General features: G+C 40.1%; 1 protein-coding gene across 1 annotated transcript in view; it reads right to left on the bottom strand.

Annotated features, from left to right (window-relative positions):
- GALNT16 (polypeptide N-acetylgalactosaminyltransferase 16) overlaps positions 1-21,355 on the bottom strand; it is a 1,415,037-nt gene extending 1,393,682 nt beyond the window's left edge. The window contains exon 1 of the mRNA XM_044074007.1: positions 20,800-21,355. Coding sequence (XP_043929942.1) covers positions 20,800-20,994 — 195 coding nt within the window. The 5' untranslated portion in view covers positions 20,995-21,355. The remainder of the gene's footprint in view (positions 1-20,799) is intronic.
- Between the last annotated feature and the right edge of the window lie 271 nt (positions 21,356-21,626).

The following is a 21,626-nucleotide window of genomic DNA, read 5'->3' on the forward strand; positions in this document are numbered from 1 at the left end:
CTCAGTAGCATCCTGCCATCACCCAGAATGATACCACTGTACAAGGACAAAATGATTGACTTCAGCAATTGGCTAAGCTTCTGGTGTCATTCTAAGGGGATCCAGTATCTGTCTGCCTGGGATGACATGATCGACAAACCACAATGCTTTGCCAGAGATGGCCTGCACCTGTCGCCCTTGGGATTCTGGATACTGGCTATGGCTCTTGCCACCCCTATAGTGCCTTTTTTAGGCAAGATTCAAATGACAAATTCACCACCATAATAGGTACAAGCAAGCAAAATCTGAGGGTAATGCTACTTAATGCTAGAAGTCTAAACCTCAAAATGCACTCACTTGAGGCACTCCTTAAAATGATGAACATCGACATCTGTGCCATGACAGAGACCTGGTTCAAGGCTCCAGAGAGCACCCCTGCATTACCAGGCTATAATTAATACCACACCTTTCGGCCATCTAACCGGGACCGAAGCACTAAAGGCGGAGGCATGTCCATATTCATTAAGGATATCCGCACCTCCAGGCTAGTTCCTCAGCATAAGGCATCCGAGATTATCCAAGTGCAAATAACTCAGGGCAAGACCGCAATGCAAATTGTAGCTTGCTACAGATCACCCACCATGCCCCAGGATTCCCACTCCTCATTTCTTGATACACTGGAAAATATTAGGGTACAACCTAACACCCTAATAATGGGTAATTTCAACTACCCCACCATAAACTGGGAAAACTACTCATGTACCAACTCTTGTGCTCAACGGTTTCTGGAATTCATAAATTCCAATGACTTGGATCAACTTATCCACACCCCCACGAGGGGCAGCAATATCCTAGACCTGGTCATTACCAACATGGGCAACCAGTGTTCCACACCAGAGGTCAATTCCTCATTGGTCAGATCCGACCACAAGCAAATCACCCTAGACATTCACATCCCACCCCACCCCACCCCCACCCCCATTAGGGAAACCACCGTAAAAAATATTTACAAAGCCGACTTCATGCTTCTTAAGACAGAAGTGGCAAACTTCACGACACCCATGCTGATGGACAATAGAGATACAACTGCTGAATCCTATACAATTGCACTTTATAAGCACTTACACGAGTGCATGGATCATGCAATCATTAACAGAACCAAGATGCTATCCTCCAAAAAAAGGAAGCCAATCTGGTGGTCCCCTGCTATAAACAAACTCTACAACAGAAGAAAGAAACTGTTGCATAAAAGAGTAAAATCCCATGATTGGAGGAACTCCGTGGTCAGCCTCAGTAAGAAGCTGAGATCTCTCATAAAATCCTCCAAAGCTAGTTACGAAAACAAAATTGCCACTGATTCTAAAGACAACCACAAAGCATTCTATAGATATGTCAAGAATCTCAATGGCAACACTCAGATCTGCTCAGAGTTACAGCATAATGACACTAAATATACAGAACCAACTGATATTGCCAACATCCTGGCAGATAGGTTCACTGCTAACCTTACCCCTCTCTCATCCCCTAAAGGGCCCATCTCTATACTGGAAAAATGCAAAGTAACTGTAATCACGGCTGCACAGGTAAAAAACACACTCTCCAAAGCCAAGAACACAGCATCCATGGGACCTGACAACATCCCAGGCTGCGTTCTACATGAACTACAGAATGAACTGGCACCCCACCTAAGTACCATGTTCAGTCATAGCCTCACCTCAGGCTTTGTACCCACTGAATGGTGCACAGCAACGGTTATCCCACTCCACAAAGGGGGAGCCATGACAGACCCCGGGAACTACTGCCCCATTTGCCTGATGAGCCTAGTATGCAAGGCTATGGAGTGTATCATCATGGAACTTATAAACAATGACATTGGTAATCTCCAAACTCTGGACCCTACCCAGTACAGGTTTGTAAAAGGCAGATCATGTCTCCTAAACTTGATAGACTTCTTTGAAGTGGTCACCAAAGCCGTAGATGAGGGTAAGGTGGTACACACAGCCTATCTAGATCTTGCCAAGGCTTTTGACACCACCCCCCACTCTGGAATTATAGACAAACTCACTAAACTATGTATAATTCCCTGTGTCACAAGATGGGTTGCCAACTGGCTCACTGACAGAACCCACACTCTGAAAGTAGCAGACTTTAAATCCAACTTCAGACCAGTGACAAGTGGAGTACCACAGGGTTCAGTCCTAGGTCCTCTCCTGTTGGGTATCTACTTCACTGAAGTACAGGCTAACGCAGAAGGTCTTTGGCTAACAAAGTTTGCAGATGACTGCAAACTAGGAGACATAATCAAAACTCCTAACGATGTGGACACCATACAAATGGGCTTCATTGAGCCTGGTGTCAAAGCCATGGCCTCAAGCTCAATGCCAAAAAATGCACTGTCATCCCCTTTGGTAAAAACTCTGTACCCATGAACTACCACATAGGCAGTAGTCTACTTAACACCGAAAGTGTGATAAGAGACCTTGGGACACAGGTGGACAGTAGGCTCTCCTTTGATAATCACATCGCCACAGTAGTCAAGAAATCCTTCTACGTGGCACACCTCATCACAAAAGGTTTCTCATCCAGGAAAAAAGAGGTCATTGTTCCCCTCTACTCATCACTCATTAGACCCATTATAGAGTACAACGCCCTTTTTGGTATGTACCTCACAAGATATCTACAACAACTGGAAAGGCCACAGAAATACCTCACAAAGAAGATTACTGGCCTCAAGCAGATGCCCTACGCAGACCGTCTCAAAAAACACCAGTTTTACTCTGTCACATATAACCTACTCAGAGGCGATCTCTGCCTAACATACAAAGCTATGTCAAACCCAGAGCTGTTGGACATGCTCCACATAAAGAAATCCCAATCCCTCCAAGCTACATGCTCTAAGGACCTAAACCTTGTCACCACAATAAACAGAACATGCTGGAGGGATAGATTCCTGTCCCAGAGACTTCCCATACTCTGGAACAGACTACCTATCTATGTCAAACAAAGCTCCTCATTAGCACTCTTCAAGAAAAATCTTGATGATTGGATGGGAGATAGGAAATTCACCCCGGGATCACTTCTGTGGCTCTGCTTGATAAGGGCACAGGAAAATAATGTTCTTGGGTGGCAAACGCCAGGGTACCGTTTGGCTAGGCTTATATAGGCCAAAGGGCCAATAGCCTAGTACCTACCTATGAACCTGTATATATAGTCATAAGGGCCACCTTATCCCCTCAAGAGGAGGAAACATGTAAGCTGACTCATTGTAAGCTTAGGTCCCTTCTCATCAAGGACATAGCAGTGTATAGCTGCTCTGGCATTTCCAATTAGGGGAAGGCCAGGAAAATTAATGATACTAAAACTGAGGAAAATAAGCTGTGATCAATAAGTGACCACTCTAAAACTAGAATATGGAATGTTGTTAAGGAGCATTAGAGGGAGTTGTACAATCCAAAATACAAGAGGAGATGGTTAGGTCAGGACTGATGGACAGGGCAGGGAGGAACTTTTTCTCACCATCAGCCTGTAAAAATTAAACTGATGTCCAGGGCAGGATACCCAAAATGGCAGAACTAATATTGTAATGTATTTCTGGGAAGTATTCACTTAGGAAAACACCCAGAGAAGGATGTGTTGCAGGACAAAGTTTATCAGGCTTGTAGAACAGAGCATGTGTTGTACCTTTAAGAAGCATTTCCAGATGTAGGCACATGCATATAGTGAGCAGATGCAGGCAGCAGTGCCATTTTGAGAGAACAGCTAGAGTGTTAACATGTATGAGTGCGGTAGTCAGTATGTTTATAAGTTTATTTAAGTTTAAGTTACAAAGCCTCATTCCTGATGTGTTTGCATGTAATAAAGCTGATTGAATTGAACCCACATCCATTCTTCTATTTTATCCTGACCAAACGAGTGACATGGTGTCAGAACCAGGATTAAGAGTGCAACTTCTGCAAGCCATGAGGTGCAGAGTTGAAAGTGAAGGCAGATTGAGCTGGTTGAGTGCAACAGAGCTCAGATGATCAAAAAGGGACAGAAATGAAGTTAAGGTAACCAGAACTTGCACACATGATTTATTTGGCAAAGAAAATGAAATGGAGCATTTGTTATTGATTAAAATGTATTATTAATCAAAGAAAGGCACAAAACGCATTATTAATTAAACAAAATGTTTGAAACCATGATATTAGATAAAACTAGCAAGAATATTCATATGGGGCTGAGAATTACCTCCGGTTTGTATAACAAGCATGCTTAAAGTAAAACGAGCACAAGAAAAGTATAATGAGCAGGATAAGAGATTAAATTCCAGCTTTCCATCCCTGCTTCCTCTTGTCAATGGATCACCAATTTTCTAACCAATAGGAAACAGCAGGTGAAACTGGGGAAATTTACATCTAACTATCGCCCGATCAACACTGGTGCCCCCCAGGGATGTGTGCTCTTCCTACTGCTATTCTCCCTCTACACTAATAACTGCACTTCTAAGGACCCCTCTGTCAAACTTATTAAATACACAGACAATAGAAGTATCATCGGGCTCATCAGGAATGGTGATGAGTCTGTATACAGATGGAAGGTTGAGCAGTTGGCCCTTTGGTGTAGTCAGAATAATCAAGAACTGAACACTCTTAAAACTGTGGAGATGACAGTGGACTTTTGGAGTGCTACTACAATATTATCCCCCTTTTTATATTTAATACTGCTGTGTCAGTTGTGGAATCCTTCAAGTTTTTGGGATTTATAATCTCCCCGGACTTGAAGTGGGAGACCAATGTAGGGTCCATCATAAAAAAGACACAACAGCAAATGTACTTTCTGTGACAGCTGAGGAAGTTCAACCTCCCACAGGAACTGGTGATTCAGTTCTGTACAGCAGTCACTGAGTCTGTTCTCAGCTCATCCATAACAGTGTGATTTGGATCTCTGTCTAATCATGACAAAAATAAGTTACATCGAATAGTCCGGCCTGCCAAAAATATCATTGGTGCCAGTTTGCCCTCCTTACAGGACCTGTACTATTCCAGAGTCATGAAAAGTGCAGGGGAAATCATCACCGACCCTTCACATCCAGGCCACCATCTTTGTGAACTATTACTATCAGCCAGGTGTTATAGATTAATACACACCAAAACAAGAAGATATAAGAACAATTTTTTCCACAGGCCATCAAGTTCATAAATGGTTAACTCAGCTTATTAGGTTGGGGTATTCTTTTTCCCAAGCCTATGAGGATTCTGCAGTATTGTTTACGTATTGTTAATACTTGGTTCTTTCAGAGTTTATTTCAGTATTTCTTGTATTGAGTTGCACTTTGCTCCTTGTATATATATATATATATATATATATATATATATATATATATATTTACTTATTTGTCTTGTTCTTAATAGTTGCACATATGTCACCTGTTTAGTTCTTAACAGTTGTATTTATGTCATTTATATAATTCATGCTTGGAGAGTCACTGAAACTGGTGCCAAATTCCTTGTATGCGTGCATACTTGGCCAATAAATGTGATTCTAATTCTGATTCTGAAATGGGCATAACGAGTACAATAAAAGGACAAAATACGCTTAAAGAGCAAGGCGACTGCATGTTTTTTAGTAAAAGACTGTGTTTGGACACAAACTACTATTTTGCATTGACCAAAGCCATTCAAAGCATAACTAGAGTTGCTTGAAGTATATCAGAGTGTGTGCTTTACTACTGTGCAGTTATTTCAAAGAGTTTGATGTGAGCAAAGGACAGTTATAATGCAAAGTGCAGCCAAAGTACAGCTATTTCGAAAAGTTTCTTGTGCTGTGTGCATTTATTTGCAGAGTGCCGCCATTTCAAAGTGTTTATTACACTGTACAGAGTTATTTCACAAAGTACAGCCATTTTGAAGAGCTTCTATGCTGTGTACATTTTATTTGCAAAGTGCATTCATTTCAAAGTGTTACTCTGAGTTTTTTCTGCTGTGTACAGTTTATTAATTTTGAAGTATTTCTTACACTGATAAGGAGTGGTTTCATAAAGTACAGTAATTTTAAAGTGTTCATGTGCTACAGAGGTTTATTTGGCAAAGTACAGTTATTTCAAACAGTCTGTTGTGCTATTGGGCATAATTACAATTTCTGGCATAAAGTTTTGACATATATTTATATGTGTGTATGTTCGTACATAATTCCAAGAACCTTCACTACTGTGCGTTGATATGGCAGAGGCATTTTGCAGACCAAGTGCACTTGTGTTTGATCATAATATAGCAGAGAATTAGACAGTATCTGAGCAGGAATATGATATTTTCATACAAGCAGCTTTTTCTGACAAAGATGCATGTACAAGGGCATTTAATTTGCTTAACTTAGCTGGGTCAGAGGCCACTGAGAGAGAGAGTTAATTTGTGTATGCACCAGAAGTATATGCAGGAGAGGGGAAAAACTTCCATAGTGTTGTACCGGCTGAATGAAGGGAAGACCCTGAGTGCTTGAAACATAAATTTAGAGAAATGTGCAACCCCCCCAGACAAATGTTATATTAGAGAGGCACTTATTTTATACAAGAGACCAAAAGCCAGGTGAAACTTTTGCAGCTTATATCACTGACTTGAGAAATAAAGCTAAAACATGCAGATTTGGTGATTTGAAGGATGACTTAATAAGGGACAGGCTTGTGTGTGGTGTTAATAGTGCTGCAGTGAGAAATATTTTGCTTTGTGACAATGATTTAATGTTAGGCAAAACCATAGAGATTTGTCAAATCCATGAGCTCACAAAAAGGCACACAAGTATGCTTTCAGTGACAAGAGCTTATTTTCAGCAGCCTCTAGAGCAAGCATAGACAGCATGCAAAATGTGGCAAGCATAAACAGGCCTAGGCACATGGCAGCTGCAACCCCTGTGGGTCTACCAGGGAAACCTCGTAAATTTCTAGCAAGTTTCAAGACTAGCTCAGTAAAACATACATGCTCAGTGCAGTATAAGGGTGAGTCAGCAAAACCCAAGTCAAGTCTTATTGTTAACTGTCGTAATTGTGGCGCCATCCATGAGTCTAAAAGAGAGAGAAGTGCTTCGCATTTGGTCAGCAATGCCATAAGTGTAAAAAATGGAATCACTTTCAAAAGTTTTGTAAATCAGGCAAGCCTCATTCAGTTATTAAGAAAAGTCACTCAAAAAAAAAAAAAAGCAAGTTGATCATGTGAAAAGATGCAACCCTACTTTCTATGTAGATGGTGTATCAGTGGTCGGTGAAAAGGTTAATGCAGTAGATTTGTTGGCAAAGAATGAAGTATTTGGTACTGTCCTGATCAATGGTAAATCCACAGAGCTCAAAGTAGACACTGGTTCAAAGTGTAATGTAATGTCAGCAGAAACATTTGCTAGAGTGAGACCTGGTGAGCAACTTAATTTGGTTAATTATGTGAAACATGTTGTTTATGGAGGTGAAGAGATTCAAACCGAAGGCTCAGGAGTGCTTTCGTGCTATTTGGGTGAAAACAGTTAGAGCTTGCACTTTTATGTAGACAGAAGACCTGTGCAGTCATTATTAGGTCTCAGAGACAGTTTGAGAATTAACCTGCTTTTTTTTTACCAAAGAAGTACATCATGTAACCACATGTCCCAGTTCCAGTGATGCTATTTTCTCAGAGTATGCTGATGTTTTTGACAACAAGCTAGGCAAACTTCCAGTTGTGTACTCCATGAAAGTAGACCCAGAGGTCAGTCCAGAGGTCAGACCAGCAAGAAGAGTTCCAGTAGCTATGCAGGACAAAGTCAAGGTCCAGTTATACAAAATGGTGAAGCAAGGTGTGATTTGTCCAGTCACAGAACCAACTGAGTGGGTGTCTTCCATGGTAGCTGCTCATAAGAAAAATTCCGATTAAATCAGAATATGCATTGACCCAAGAGACTTGAACAAGGCATTAAAGAGACCTCGTCATCCTTTGCATACAGTCATGGAGATTGCCACCCTCATGCCAAATGCCACTGTTTTTTCTGTCTTAGATGCATAGAGTTCATTTTGGCAAGTAATGCTTGATTGCAAATCTTCACTACTGACTACATTCAGTACCCCATTTGGTAGATACAGATTCCTCAGGATGCCTTTTGGAATAAATTCTGCCAGTGAAGTCTTTCAGAGTGCAATGGAGCAACTTTTTTGGGCTATCCGTGTGCAATAATAGTTGATGATTCACTAGTTGGAGGCAATGTTGAAGCAGAGCATGACAGAAACCTCAGAAAAGTTCTGGACAGAGCACGTGAAGAGAACTTGAAGCTCAATCCTCTGAAGTATAAATTCAGACTACCAGAAGTTACTTATGTAGGTCATTTATTTACCAGTACAGACTTACCACCAGACCCTTCTAAACAAGCAGCCATTCTTGAGATGCTAGCTCCAGACAATGTCCAAGCCTTACAGTGTTTTCTTGATATGGTTAACTATTTGGACAAATTTATCCCTGTCTTTAGTGAGTTATTAGTGCCTTTAAGAGAGCTGACACACAAAAATGTTGCCTGGTCAGTTAGAACAACACCAGAGAGCATTTGATAACCTCAAACAGCACATTGCCAACCCTCCTACATTAAGGTACTATGATGTCCACAAACCAGTGGTTCTTTCCTGTGAGGTTTCAAAGTTCGGTCTTGGTGCAGTTATTCTTCAAGTGGGCAGACCTGTTGCCTATGTATCTAGAACTCTTACCCAAACTGAGATGCAGTATGCTCAAATTGAGAAGGAACTTTTAGCAATTTTGTTCGCATGTTCAAAATTCCATGATTATATTTATGGCCAACCTATCCAAATAAAAACTGATCAACCTCTAGTTACTATTTTAAAGAAGCCTATGCATTCAGCTCCAGCAAGACTATAAAGAATGATGCTTAGATTACAAAAGTACAATTTTAAAATGGTCTATACAAAAGGTAAACTTCTTTATCTGGCTGATACATTATCCAGATTGCCCAGAAATACCACAGAACAGCTTGCTGCAGAGAATTTTGACTTTGATGTCATGGAAGTGCATAATTTTTCTACCATGAGACTAGATGAGCTGAGAGATCATACAAAGACTGATCTAATTTTGGGAAAGCTTAACTACTTCATCAGTGTAAGATCGCCATCAAAGTAAACCTGTGTACCATCAGGAGTGCAACCTTATTTTCCATACAGAGATGAGGTGCTGATGGAAGATAGTATCATTTTCAAAGGTCCCAAAGTTATTGTTCCTCCTTCCCTACAACATGAATACATTCAGATTTTGCATCATGGCCACCCAGGTTCCAATTCTACCAAAAGAAGGGAGAGAGGACTAGTATTTTGGCCTTCTCTATCGAAAGACATTGATAAAGTGCTTTCTTCTTATTCAGTATGTAATAGTACTAAGTGTGTTTGCAAAAAGAGCCACTTCAGCTAAGCCAGATTCCTGAACTACCTTGGTCAACAGTAGCCACTGACATATTTGAGTAGAACAATCAGCATTACTTAGTGATGGTAGACTCTTATTCAAACTGGTTGGAGATCGATTTGCTACCTAACATCCAGTGCAGCTATTACGAAGATGAAACATCATTTCTCAATCCATGGCAATCCATACAAAGTTATTTCTGACACAGTACCCAGGTTACCAGTCAATTGTTTCACAGATTTGCAAAAGAGTGGGACTGTATCCATATTACTAGTAGTCTGGAATACCCACAGTCAAATGTCCTTGCTGAATGTGCAGTACAGAGTGCAAAGCAATTACTAGAGAGGTCAAGGTGTGAATACTGATATCTTTTTGAATTTACTTAATCTCAGAAATATACCCCGTGACAACCTAGCTCACCTGCTCAGAAACTTCTATCTAGGCAAACCAGAACAACCTTGCCTATCAGTTCTAGTTTGTGGTGCCTAATGCTAAAAACAACAGAGCAATCAAAGCCCAACTTTTTAAGAAGCGTTCATCTCAGACGTCCAGCTATGATAAAATTAGCATATTTCTTTGTCTATTAAAAGAAGGAGAGAGAGTGAGGATGCAAACTGCAAAAGGCTTTGATCGAATTGGTCAAGTGAGAGGTATATGTACTGAGTCGACATCCTACTTAGTGGAATCTGAGGGTATGGAATACAGGAGAAACTGCAGACATCTTCTACCTGTATCAGAAATTATATTGCAGCATTGTACCAGTGATACAGACTCTAGATCTTAGAGCAACCCTGACAATGTTCATACCAAAGAACATGTCTCAGTAACTATTCCCGTTCCTGATGATGTCCCAGTTGTTCCCAAAGTTGAACATTCCTTGAAGACAGTTCCCATTGCTAGATCCAATTCTGACTTTTATGTAACACAATCAGGTTGTATTTTTAGGCCTAGTGTAAAATACACAGCAATCTGTACGATTGTTTTATATGTGTCTAATTTTGTATGACTGCATGCCAAAGAATTAGTTCTGTATAATTGCATGTCAAAAGATCATTTCTGTGTAACTGCATGTCAGTGAATCTTCTTCTTCTTTTGGCTTTTCCCAGTTAGGGGTCACCACAGAGGATCACCTGCCCACTCATGATTGGCAGTGGAGTTTTACAGTGTCGAGTTGCCAGCCCGGCACCCAACCTTCCACAGAAAGCACACACACATGCACTCACACCTAGGGCCAATTTAGAGTGTCCAATCCACCTGCAGCATGTCTGTGGGATGTGGGAGGAAACCGGAGCACCCGGAGGAAACCCACGCAACCACAGGGAGGACATGCAGAATCCACACAGAAGGCACCCCAGCCGAGGATCGGATCAGAGAACCTCTTGCTGTCAGGTAGCAATGCTAACCACTGCACCACCATGGCTGCCCAACTGCATGTCAGTGAATATTGTCAATTAATATATGATTGATTTCTCAAAGAGGGAGGCTGTAGAACAGAGCATGTGTTGTACCTTTAAGAAGCATTTCCAGATGTAGCACACTCATATAAACAGTGAGCACGTCCAGATAGCAGTGCCATTTTCGGAGAACAGCCAGAGTGTTAACATGTATGAGTGTGGTAGTCAGTCTGTTTATAAGATTATTTAAATTTTAAGTTACAAAGCCTCATTCCTGATGTGTTTGTGTGTAATAAAGCTGCTTGAACTGAACCCATATCTGTTTGTCTGTTTTATCCTGACCAGATGGCTGACAGGGCTTATCCAATGATAAAAGCCTTGCAAGAAGAAATAATAACCAAAGATTTTGCTGTTTTAATGAGAAATACCATAGTGTTAGTATGGTCGACTATACCAGGTAAAGCTGTAGCCTCACATTGAACTACAGACTAATTTTCCTAATCTCTACAAGTGAGAGGATCCTTACAAAAATCCTAATAGCAACAGTTCAGCCATTATTGACAAAGTTAACCTCCTTGCCATTATGGGGTTGTGCTAGCATCAAGTCCAACACTGATCATATTAGGACACTTGAAGATATGATATATTATATCACCTGACAGACCACCCAAACCTATCTGTGAATTTTAAAAAGGGCTTTCATTATCAGATCGGAGATATTAGTGGAATGTGATTAAACATGTTAATCATTGGAAATCACCTTAAAAGTAATGCAGACTTTGTATCATAATCCCACGGTGAGTACGCTGCTCTGCTCTCTACAGCCATAAGGTGCATGAAAACCTGTACTATAGGTTTGAGATATATAGGACTGGTCACACAAATGCACTCCCTTGACCAGAGTGCTATCCAGTCCTTTCAAGTTGTAGCTCCCTTGGTGCCATACCCAAGTCTCTCACCCTACTATCTGCTAAGGGAGGCAGCATGAAAACATACCCCAAGCTAAGTAAGCCAGCAATAACCACCAGTTACCGCACCTTCTGACCTACTATTCCATCATCCATCCCCACTATTTGAACCTGAATCAGAGTGGAGACAGGGCGCAAACCTCTGCACTGTAGAACTGGTGGGTATTAGTTATGTTGGGAAGGGGCATCTGTGATGAGTTAGCTGCATCCTTTGACTACTTTGATATGTCCTCAGTCTTCTCTGGTATATAACAGAATGTAAACTTACATAGACATCAAAACGCATCCTACCAAGATCTCAAATGTAAACAAAAAACGTAAAGCATTAAATCAAGGCAACACAAAATGTCAGAAGTTGCCAGCAAAGATACTTCCAACAAATCTGTGTAACATTTCTTTTTTTCAAATGAAAACTGTAGCCAACTCAAATTTGGGCTATGTTCCAGGGAACAGTTAAAACAAGACTAACAGTAGAATTTAAACAGAACAACAGGCCATAATCTCCACAGGATGCCTGTTTCAGAAATGCAGAGAAACTGCCTGTCATGTGAGCTTTCTTTGCTGAGTGAGGAGTTTAATTTATATCCTCAAAGTGCAACTGGTAGGACAAAAAGATTTGGGCAGTAGCTGAAACATCATTTGTATCTGTGGTTCTACTCCCCTTTTCAGAGAAGCAGTGTTACAAACTGGATTTAAAACAGTTCCTCAAAGTACAGTCCATAAAAATCATGTTTTGTTGAAAACAATTCACAAAACATACTACTGTTGTATTTAAAAAAAATAATAGTTCTGTAAACTGTGAACTCTACAGTTCCCTACAAAACGGTGTCTACAGGACTGCAATCAGTTTCTCTCAACATTTAAACACAGTAGGTTGCACGCACAAAAAGCATTTGTTAAGCTTTCACTTACAGTGCTTTGTAATTAAGCAGGTCACCATACTGGTCAGCCATAGGGCTCTTTGTTTCTACTTGAGTGGTTGCCTCCTTCCCCTGTAACTGAAGTAAATTTGACTCTTACATTAAGACCTGTAATACTTACCTTATAGCTTTAGGACACCTTAGGAAACCTTGTAAACTGCAATAGCCTCGCTATGCTCGGGCTCTCTTCGCTCCCCTCCCTGCCCCCAATACCTCTAAATTTATAGTACTATAGCCACTCCCCCACTTTCTAGATCCTATCTGCTTTCATCTGGTATAATTCCACCCACCCCCATTCTACTACCTACATTTTAATAGCACCTATTAGCTTTCATCTGGCATTCTCCCATCCCCCTTCCAGTACCTTTACCTCACCACTCAATCTTCTGGTGTTGCATCACCAGGTAAAACAGTTCCTTAACTCACTAGCTGAATCACAGATAATAATATACTCCTCTTTACTACCCCTCTTGTTCACACCATACCTCCTTACCTTGTATGAAAACCAGTTTCTCACAGGATTTCGGGTCCCAAAAGGCCATACTATCACCCCAGCCGTAAATCCTTCCACCTTCAACCATACTTACAGTACCAGATCCTATCCAACATCTTGTTCAGTCTATCAACATCTCAACCCCAGGCACATTAACTCTAGATCCAAACACTAATACAAACTAATAAACAAATTCCTGAAGTTCATCACCAAGTATAGACTCAACCTAATACTTGGTGGTGATATTCACCCCAACCCTGGCCCACTCACTTCAGATACACATACCCCCCTACTTGCAATCTAAGCTACAAACCTACAATTAATAAGCCAACTAACTCTCTCCTAGTCTGTCATCTCAATATTAGAAGCATTAATAAGAAAGTACATGAATTGCATGCACTTCTGGATGTCCACTCCCCTGAGATTCTCTGTTTATCTGAAACCTGGTTAAAACCTAACACTAAAGACAATGAAGTGTTACCACCTGGGTACAACATACACAGGCTGGATCGTGCTTTGAGGAGGGGGGGGGGTAGCTGTACTCTATAAATCTGAGTTGAATGTCACCATAGATGTAATACAACCTCCTCAGATTAATAACTCAGAGATTCTTGCCACCAAATTGCAACTTAATAAAAATAAATGCATTAATATCATCTGTATGTACATTCCCCCAGGTAACAATATATCTACATTTGAAGCTACCCTGCACTGGCTATCATGTCACTACCCCCAAGAAACCCTACTACTTGGAGACTTTAACATAGACTGGGGCACCTGTTCCTCAGAATCCCCAACCACCCATATTAACCTGCATGCATTTACACAAATCATATCCACCCCTACCAGGATAGGTAAACCCAACCAAAAAGAAAGTATCCTTGACTGGGTACTCATAAACAGTCACCCCCAACTGTACACCTCTGGTACCCTCCTTAATGGCCTAAGCGATCACCTTCTCATATATGTAATTAAGCACAAAACCATTAATTCCCAACAACCCTTACTCAGAATGGTTAGAAACAATAAAAACTTTGACCCTGCCAAATTCCAACAAGAACTAAACTCATGTAATTAGTCTATTCTAAAACACCTCCCCTTAGAGGAAGCAGTAGCATACTTTAACAACAAATTCCTTGAGATCCTTGATTTGCATGCACCTGTTTGTTCAAAGAGAACCAAGGCAAAAACTGCACCATGGCTTTCTATAGAGTCTAAACTCAAAATTACCCTTAGAAACAAAGCATGTATGGAGTTCTTCTAAAGACCCTCAAGATCACATTAAATACAGGCAATCCAGGAACAAAACCAAAAAATCAATTTTACAAGACAAAAAACAATACTACTGTAATTTACAGATAGTAAATCAAAATAACCCTCAGAAGTTTTGGGCAGGTTTAAATAATCTACTACATCCTGGACAAACTTCAACCCCAATCCCTGCTGCTACTATTGATAAAACCCCTGAAGATGTTTCTGATAGTTTTAACCAATTCTTTACTGAGACAATTCAAGCCCTAGCTAGCCAACTACCTCCTAGCTCCCCTGGTCCTGAAAGTAGCACCCCTAGAAACCTACTCGCATTCAGCTTCCAACCAGTCGCCACTTCACTTATCCATACCTTGATCAAAAATTAAAACCCACTAACTACACTTTCTGCTGATCAACTCCCTGCCAAGTACCTACAAAAGTCAGCTGATGCTATTGCTTACCCCGTCTCAATACTAATCAATCGAACCATAGTAGAAGCTAAAATTCCCACCATCTGGAAAATATCCTATGTCATCCCACTTCACAAAGGAGGCAGCTCTACTGAATTCTCCAATTATAGGTCAATAGCTATACTCTCTCCACTTGCAAAGATTATGGAAAAATGTATTCATAGACAACTCATGCACCAAATAATCCAAAATCGCCTTATGGCAGACACTCAGCATGGCTTCTGTCCTCATCACAGCACTACTTCAGCCCTCCTAGCCTTTACTAACACCATAAACCATAATCGCAACAATAATTATATATCCTCAGCCCTCTTTTTGGATCTTTCCAAGGCATTCGATATGGTTGATCACCAACTTTTAATCCACACCCTGCAAACATTCTGTCTAGATACTGGAGCCCTCCAGTGGTTTCAATCCTACCTGAATGGTCAACAGCAGGCTGTCCTCTGGCAGAACAAACTCTCTAACCTTCTACCTAACACCCTTGGAGTACCACAAGGCTCTATACTAGGGCCCTTGCTGTTCTCCATCTTCATTAACGACCTTTATACTGTCATCCCAAAAGTCAGCTGTATCCAATATGCTGATGACTCTACTCTGATTTGCTCAGCCACATCTCCAGTAGAGTTATGGTCAGCTACCCAGACCACCTTTAATACAATAGAAAACTGGCTTTCTGAACATCGTCTGATCCTAAATCCCAAAAACTAAAATGCTGTTATTTTCACCAACACGTAGGTCTACCACTTTCACCTTTACCATAAAATCAAATGATGGCACAATAATCTCCCCTGACCCATCTACAAAACTATTAGGTGTCATCATAGACAATAATCTAAAATTTGACCTACATGTTAACCAAACTATCAAAACCATCAATAAAAAACTAGGGTCACTTTACAGAATAAAAGCCTTCCTAACCCCTCCAGCTAAAATTGCCATAGCTCGCTCTCACCTTCTTTCAACCCTTCTGTATGCATCCCCTCTACTCTCGAATTTAAACAAGACTGTCCTTAACAAACTCTCAATTTGCTACAACCACATTGCCAGGTTTGCCACTGGGCTGCCTTTTAGGACACATCATTGCATCAATCTAAATCAGCATGGGTAGCTTGAACTACCTAGCCTAATCCAGTATAACCAACTGATTATGGCCTATAAAATCCTCTATAATCAGGACAATACTCCTGCACTTAAAAATATTATCACCCCCTATAACAATCCTAGACCACTTCGATCCTCTAACAAACTACTAATTCAAACTAGCAAAATTAATAACACAGCCGGTGATTCTCTCTTTGCAAACTCTGTAAGTAGATCCTGGAACTCTCTTCCAGCTGATATTACCTTACTTTCCACCTTAGGTCAATTTAAAACTAGACTCAAACAACATTTGTCACTTAACTGGCTATGTCAATGTATCAAGCCTGGCTAACTCTCTCTAGAATGTGTAAAATTCTGCTAACCAGTTTACTGTGTAATTTAATTTAATCCTGACTTGTGCTCAGGATTAACTGTAACCTGTGGAACTAACTTGCTTACTTATGTAATCTCTGTAAATAGTATGTTTGTAATATGTAATGCTAGTATTATGTAATGCTGTATCTGCTTACCCTTGGAGCTTTTCTCCCCGGGCCTCCACTGAAAATGGACATGCAACCAGTCGGACTATCCCGGTCAACAAATGTAAAATAAAATAAAAATAAATAAATAAATGAAGCAGCAACTTATATTTTTTGTTTAATTTTCTGACCTTCATGCCCTGTCCCATACATGAAATGAAGACCCACCCACATACCTTTCTCAGCATAATATACTGGGAGAATTATGGTTTGTCAACTATTGAATTGTTGACAGTTATAGTACTGAAGATGTGTATTCAAGTGATGATGTTATTATCCTCTCAGTTTACAACAAATGTTCATTTGTTATTAGTGCTGCAATGCATTTACAAGGTGTCATGTGGCTCACAGAGTTTCAGTTGTTGATAAATTAACGTGTGGTTGTGTTGCAATGTAGATGCTTCAGTTATTATGTTTTGTATGTTGAACAGGGGAGCAGGCATATTTCATTAATGATCAAACACAGCATCTCTGAGATTGCAGATTCTCTGACAAATAATATAATTTTCATTTTGTTGCAGCCTGTGGGGGATAAAATTTTATTTTATACAATACAGCCTTTCAGCACTTCACATCTAATTATGTTCAAGGAATCAGAAGTCAGTCCATTCTCCTTCACTAAACTGACAGTCAACTTGGGAAACAGGAACCTAGAAGCTTTCTCACTGACAAAGCCTCTTGTGGATTTTTTTTTATGTAAGTTTCATGTTAAAAAAGGAAGAAACAGCTGAAACAGAAAGTAGATTCTACATACTAGTAAAGAATTCATATCTCTACATCCTCTGAGAAATCTGTGTCAGATATTTAGCCATCAGCTGAGATGTTCATTCTCTGCATTCCATGTTCACAATCACACACACACACACACAAACACAAACACACACACCACTCCCAGAAGATCTTGGTCTGCTATCCACTTCTGCACAACTCACTTCCTGGGAAGCAAATACAGCATTTCATAAGCTTAGTGCATGAAGGTGATCAGGGCAGTTTCACAGCAAAGCTACAGTCTTGCAAATCTTTGCATTTCTGAAACCTTTCAGGTCTGTCCTTCTTATTCTAATACTCTGCCAAAAACTAATATACTTATTTCATAAAATTGTATCCCTGAAAATCTTGAAAACATCATAACTATATTAAATAATTTATGTTAACTAAAACAAGTACCATATTAAGCAGAATTAAATGTAAATGCAAAGTAAGCACCATAAAACAGTTCATTTTCCAAACAGATTAGTGACACTGCTATGAGTGCCTCCATTTGTATTTAACATGTAAGTATTGTGGTTTTACTTAGCCCTTCATAAATGAGATAGTGTTCAACAGCAATACACACACACACACACACACACACACACACACACACACACACACACACACACACACCTTTTGTGACTTTTCAAGAGGACCCCAAAACAAAAATAGTACAGCAATACAAAAGCAATAGTACATAAGGTAACACTGTACCTACCAGCTGAACTGTAATGAATAATACCTAGAATTTTTCAGACATTACATTCATAATAATATTTTTCTTTCTTTTTTTTTTTCTAAAATGCCTTCCGAAGTAATATTTCATAAGAAGGTGGTAACTACACAATGGAGTGAAATAAACTTGTAGCTTCAGTGACTGAGAAAAACAAAGTGTAAATACATTTATTTTCATGTTTATAAGGGCAGAAATGAAAGAACAGCTTGCACAAAGTCTACTGATATCAGGACAGAATCTGTTTTGGTTAAAATAAGCCCATGACATGAAACAGAAAACGCTACACACAGCCACCACTGCTAGACAGGCTTATCCCTTTGTAAGTAACATGGGGTGGTTAAAAATATCACATTTACTTTTGTTTCCAGACTCTGACTTCTACAGATCTCACCCTGTAGTTTTACCACCAGTAGGATCACAAAGGTCAAACACTGTAGAGAAGTTGAAATGGGATATTCTTTCCACAATTCTCAGCGAAGCTTGTATATTTACTTAGGATGCAAGTGTGCGTCTATTCTCAGCAGGTCTGTATTTGCCACTTATGTGCTGGTCTGGTACATGCATATTTGTTAAAATTTTAGAATTTAGCACGGATATGTAAAAAGAAAAGGTTATTACTATTTCATAGTGCCTCACGAAAAGAGCATTTAAGCTACAATGGTACCGAATTGTATTTTGTAATCAATGTTCATCTTTCTGTTCTGTTTTGGAACTGAGTATTCTCCACCGATACGACATTACCATTATCTTTTTTTATTTGCTTAGATAGATGTCATTGCACTACCCTACTATGACGCTTAGTCTAGACCTGCGATGTTACACCTACTCACTGACAAAATTTGATCCATTATCACTCATACACGAACATAATGTCAACTGAAGAAAATTAACTGAAGGCCAAAAACAGAAGAAGAGAACATCTATCTTTACTAAAACATCTGACGTAATAAAATACAAGTTCACAAAGAACTTCTGTACCCAGTAGTAGGGACAGAAACTTCAATGTTAAAGAATCTCATATTCAGGGACAAGCCTCTTTAGATTAGTTCTGGGAATGTAGGTCTGAACTTGAGATATAGTCATCCTATGGGAAGGAAGTTTTGCAAGCATTTGCAGACTTATGGTATATTGTGCCTTAAAGCTGGCATTTTTCTTTTGTACATTGCATTTTGACAATTATATATCTATTGTCTTCTTGTGCATAAGATGCACCTGGAACTTTATGAAGTGCACTTTAAAATAATGCTTGACTGGCAATCACAGGTTGTACATATGTGGTTTGTGTTATGTGGTATGTCCAGAATATTAATCTGCACATGTTCCCAATAGCAAAACTGTTGGGAATCTGGAAAAATAGACAAAAAATGTGAAAAAGACAGGCCAGCATCCCTGAACTGAGTAGCTGGCTCTTCCCTGATGCAAGAGCAAGAAAGCAGTTCTGTCCTAACAGTGACTATGTGCTGTGGGTGAAATGTTTAAACCAAATGGCTGGAAACAAAGAAAAAGAAGAATGCAATAAATGATAAGCTAAACATTATTCATGGGTGGAACCAGGCATGTATTACATCATAGAAACCAAAAAAAAAAAAAAAAACTTTTACGGGGCAGCAATGCACTTCGCAAACAGGTGCCATATGTCCCTGATTTACGTGGAAAAGAAATAAATATTAATTAATGGATTACTCAATTAATTAGAAATGTACAAATGGCCCAGCAAAAAAGTAACAATGTCATGATACAAAGGATTCCAGTTTGGTGTGTAGCTGCATCTCTGATTCCATATTTAGTATGAATAATGAAAAACGGTCGTTAAATTGTAGAAGGTAGCAATACTGTAACTGGGCTTTAGTGTGCAAGGCATTACTTTCTTATAATCTGTTAGCAGGTGTGCATTTGTAAAAATCATGAATCCTGGCAGCACCCCTGACGCTGGGTATTTGTCCTGTTTGGCTGACTTGTTTTCCCATATACCTTTAAAGTTTGCTGTTATTGGTATATGTAAAACTCTGAATTCTTAAATCAAAATACATTTTTTTAATTTCCTGACATACAAAAGCCTATGAACTCTTGAACCTTAGAAAAACAGACTGGTGGGTAGAAGTTACTTGTGGGAATTGGTGCCGCAACGGCGAAAACCAGATGCCCTGAGATAACGGGTGAGTGTATTCCATAGTGGAACATAGGAAGGGATTCCATCGGAAATATGATTTTCTGAAAATGTATTCTAGTAACTAGGTAATGTTAAATTCGTAATTATTCCAAATATTTAACATTGCGCTTCAAAATAGAATGTCCCGCCAACCCAAACAGATGTTCATCGTCCTGGCTTCAGGAGGCATGTGACATTAGGCTCAATAGAGCAGCAACTGCTGGACCGCTTCAGCACCAGAACCTAACCGCTGAACAAGGCAAGGATCAATGACGGGTTACCAAGTGCCAAGGCTTGTTCTTAACTGTTTAACCCACTTCCGTCGTTAGCCACATTAATACCCCCCCCCCCCCCATGCAGCTGCAAATCCCGCTTAACCAGGACAACAGGGCAGCTGCCAATTCTCGTACCCTACTACTGCCTAAGTCCAAAAAAATGCAATTGGCAAAAGCACGTCTGAGATTCCTGACAGTGTTGTCATAGCAACGATCAATAATTTTGGTTAGACGAAGGAAACTCTACTTGCCCGCTAAGAGCTTATTTTGCAGAAATGATTCGCAGCAAACTGGTTTAATGATTCGACAGTGGTTAAACTACATATTGTACAGTTTAGATGCGAAGCACCTGATGCATCTTAATCCTTCCCGCTTTACTCCCATGTTGTGAGCTACTTACAATGAGGGGAATGGTCCTGTCATCCCTATGGAGTTCGATGCGGGCTGCTGCGTGTCGCTGTCCATGCCTGCTGCCGGCTGCCGAACTGCTTGCCGAGGACGAATGGGGCTTGTTGTCCTGCCACAGGTAATAGAAGGTGCCTAGGATCCAGGCGACTGTCAGGATGGCGATCGCATTGGCCCTCACCCTCCTCATTCTGACCACTAGACATGCGGGGCTGAATCTGATGGCTGCAGCAGCTGGGAACAGTGTTCAAGGGGGTTGGAATGGAGAGATGCACGAGCCCTAAACCTGCTCTTGTCTGTTGCTTATTTTCTTTTTCTTCCCCTTCTAGCAAGATGAGACAAGATGCGATGCTGCAGCCAGTTTCTCCAGCCGGCGCACTGTTCCCAGCTGTTTGTTTTAGCTCTGCCTCTCACAGCTTGGTCCTGCAGAGCAGAATGAAAAAAAAAAGTGCATATAGATATAGAAAATCCCGGGTCCTAGTGCCCACAAGACCACTTTGTAATTTTTCAGGCTATGAGCTTGGGTCTTCGGCATCTGTGGTGTGGAAAAAGAGCCAAACCCAGCATCAAATCATAACAATAAATAATAGTAGCACGTGTACTTACGCCAGGCCAAAAAAAATAAAAAATACAGGCTTTCAGGCTCCTCTTTTATTATTTAAGTAAGCAAATAAAGAAAGTAAAAAAAAAAAGGTACTGATGTGGATAAACACAACTGCACTGCTACATCCTGAGAATGATTCATCCTACTTCCTAGGTAGGTTAAACCCTAAATAGACTGGTATTAAAAGTGAATTAATTAAAATTCGTAGTTCTGAGTTT

The sequence above is a fragment of the Protopterus annectens genome, chromosome 6.part0, assembly GCF_019279795.1.
Source record: "Protopterus annectens isolate FY-2018-M chromosome 6.part0, PAN1.0, whole genome shotgun sequence".
Lineage (NCBI taxonomy): Eukaryota > Metazoa > Chordata > Ceratodontiformes > Protopteridae > Protopterus > Protopterus annectens.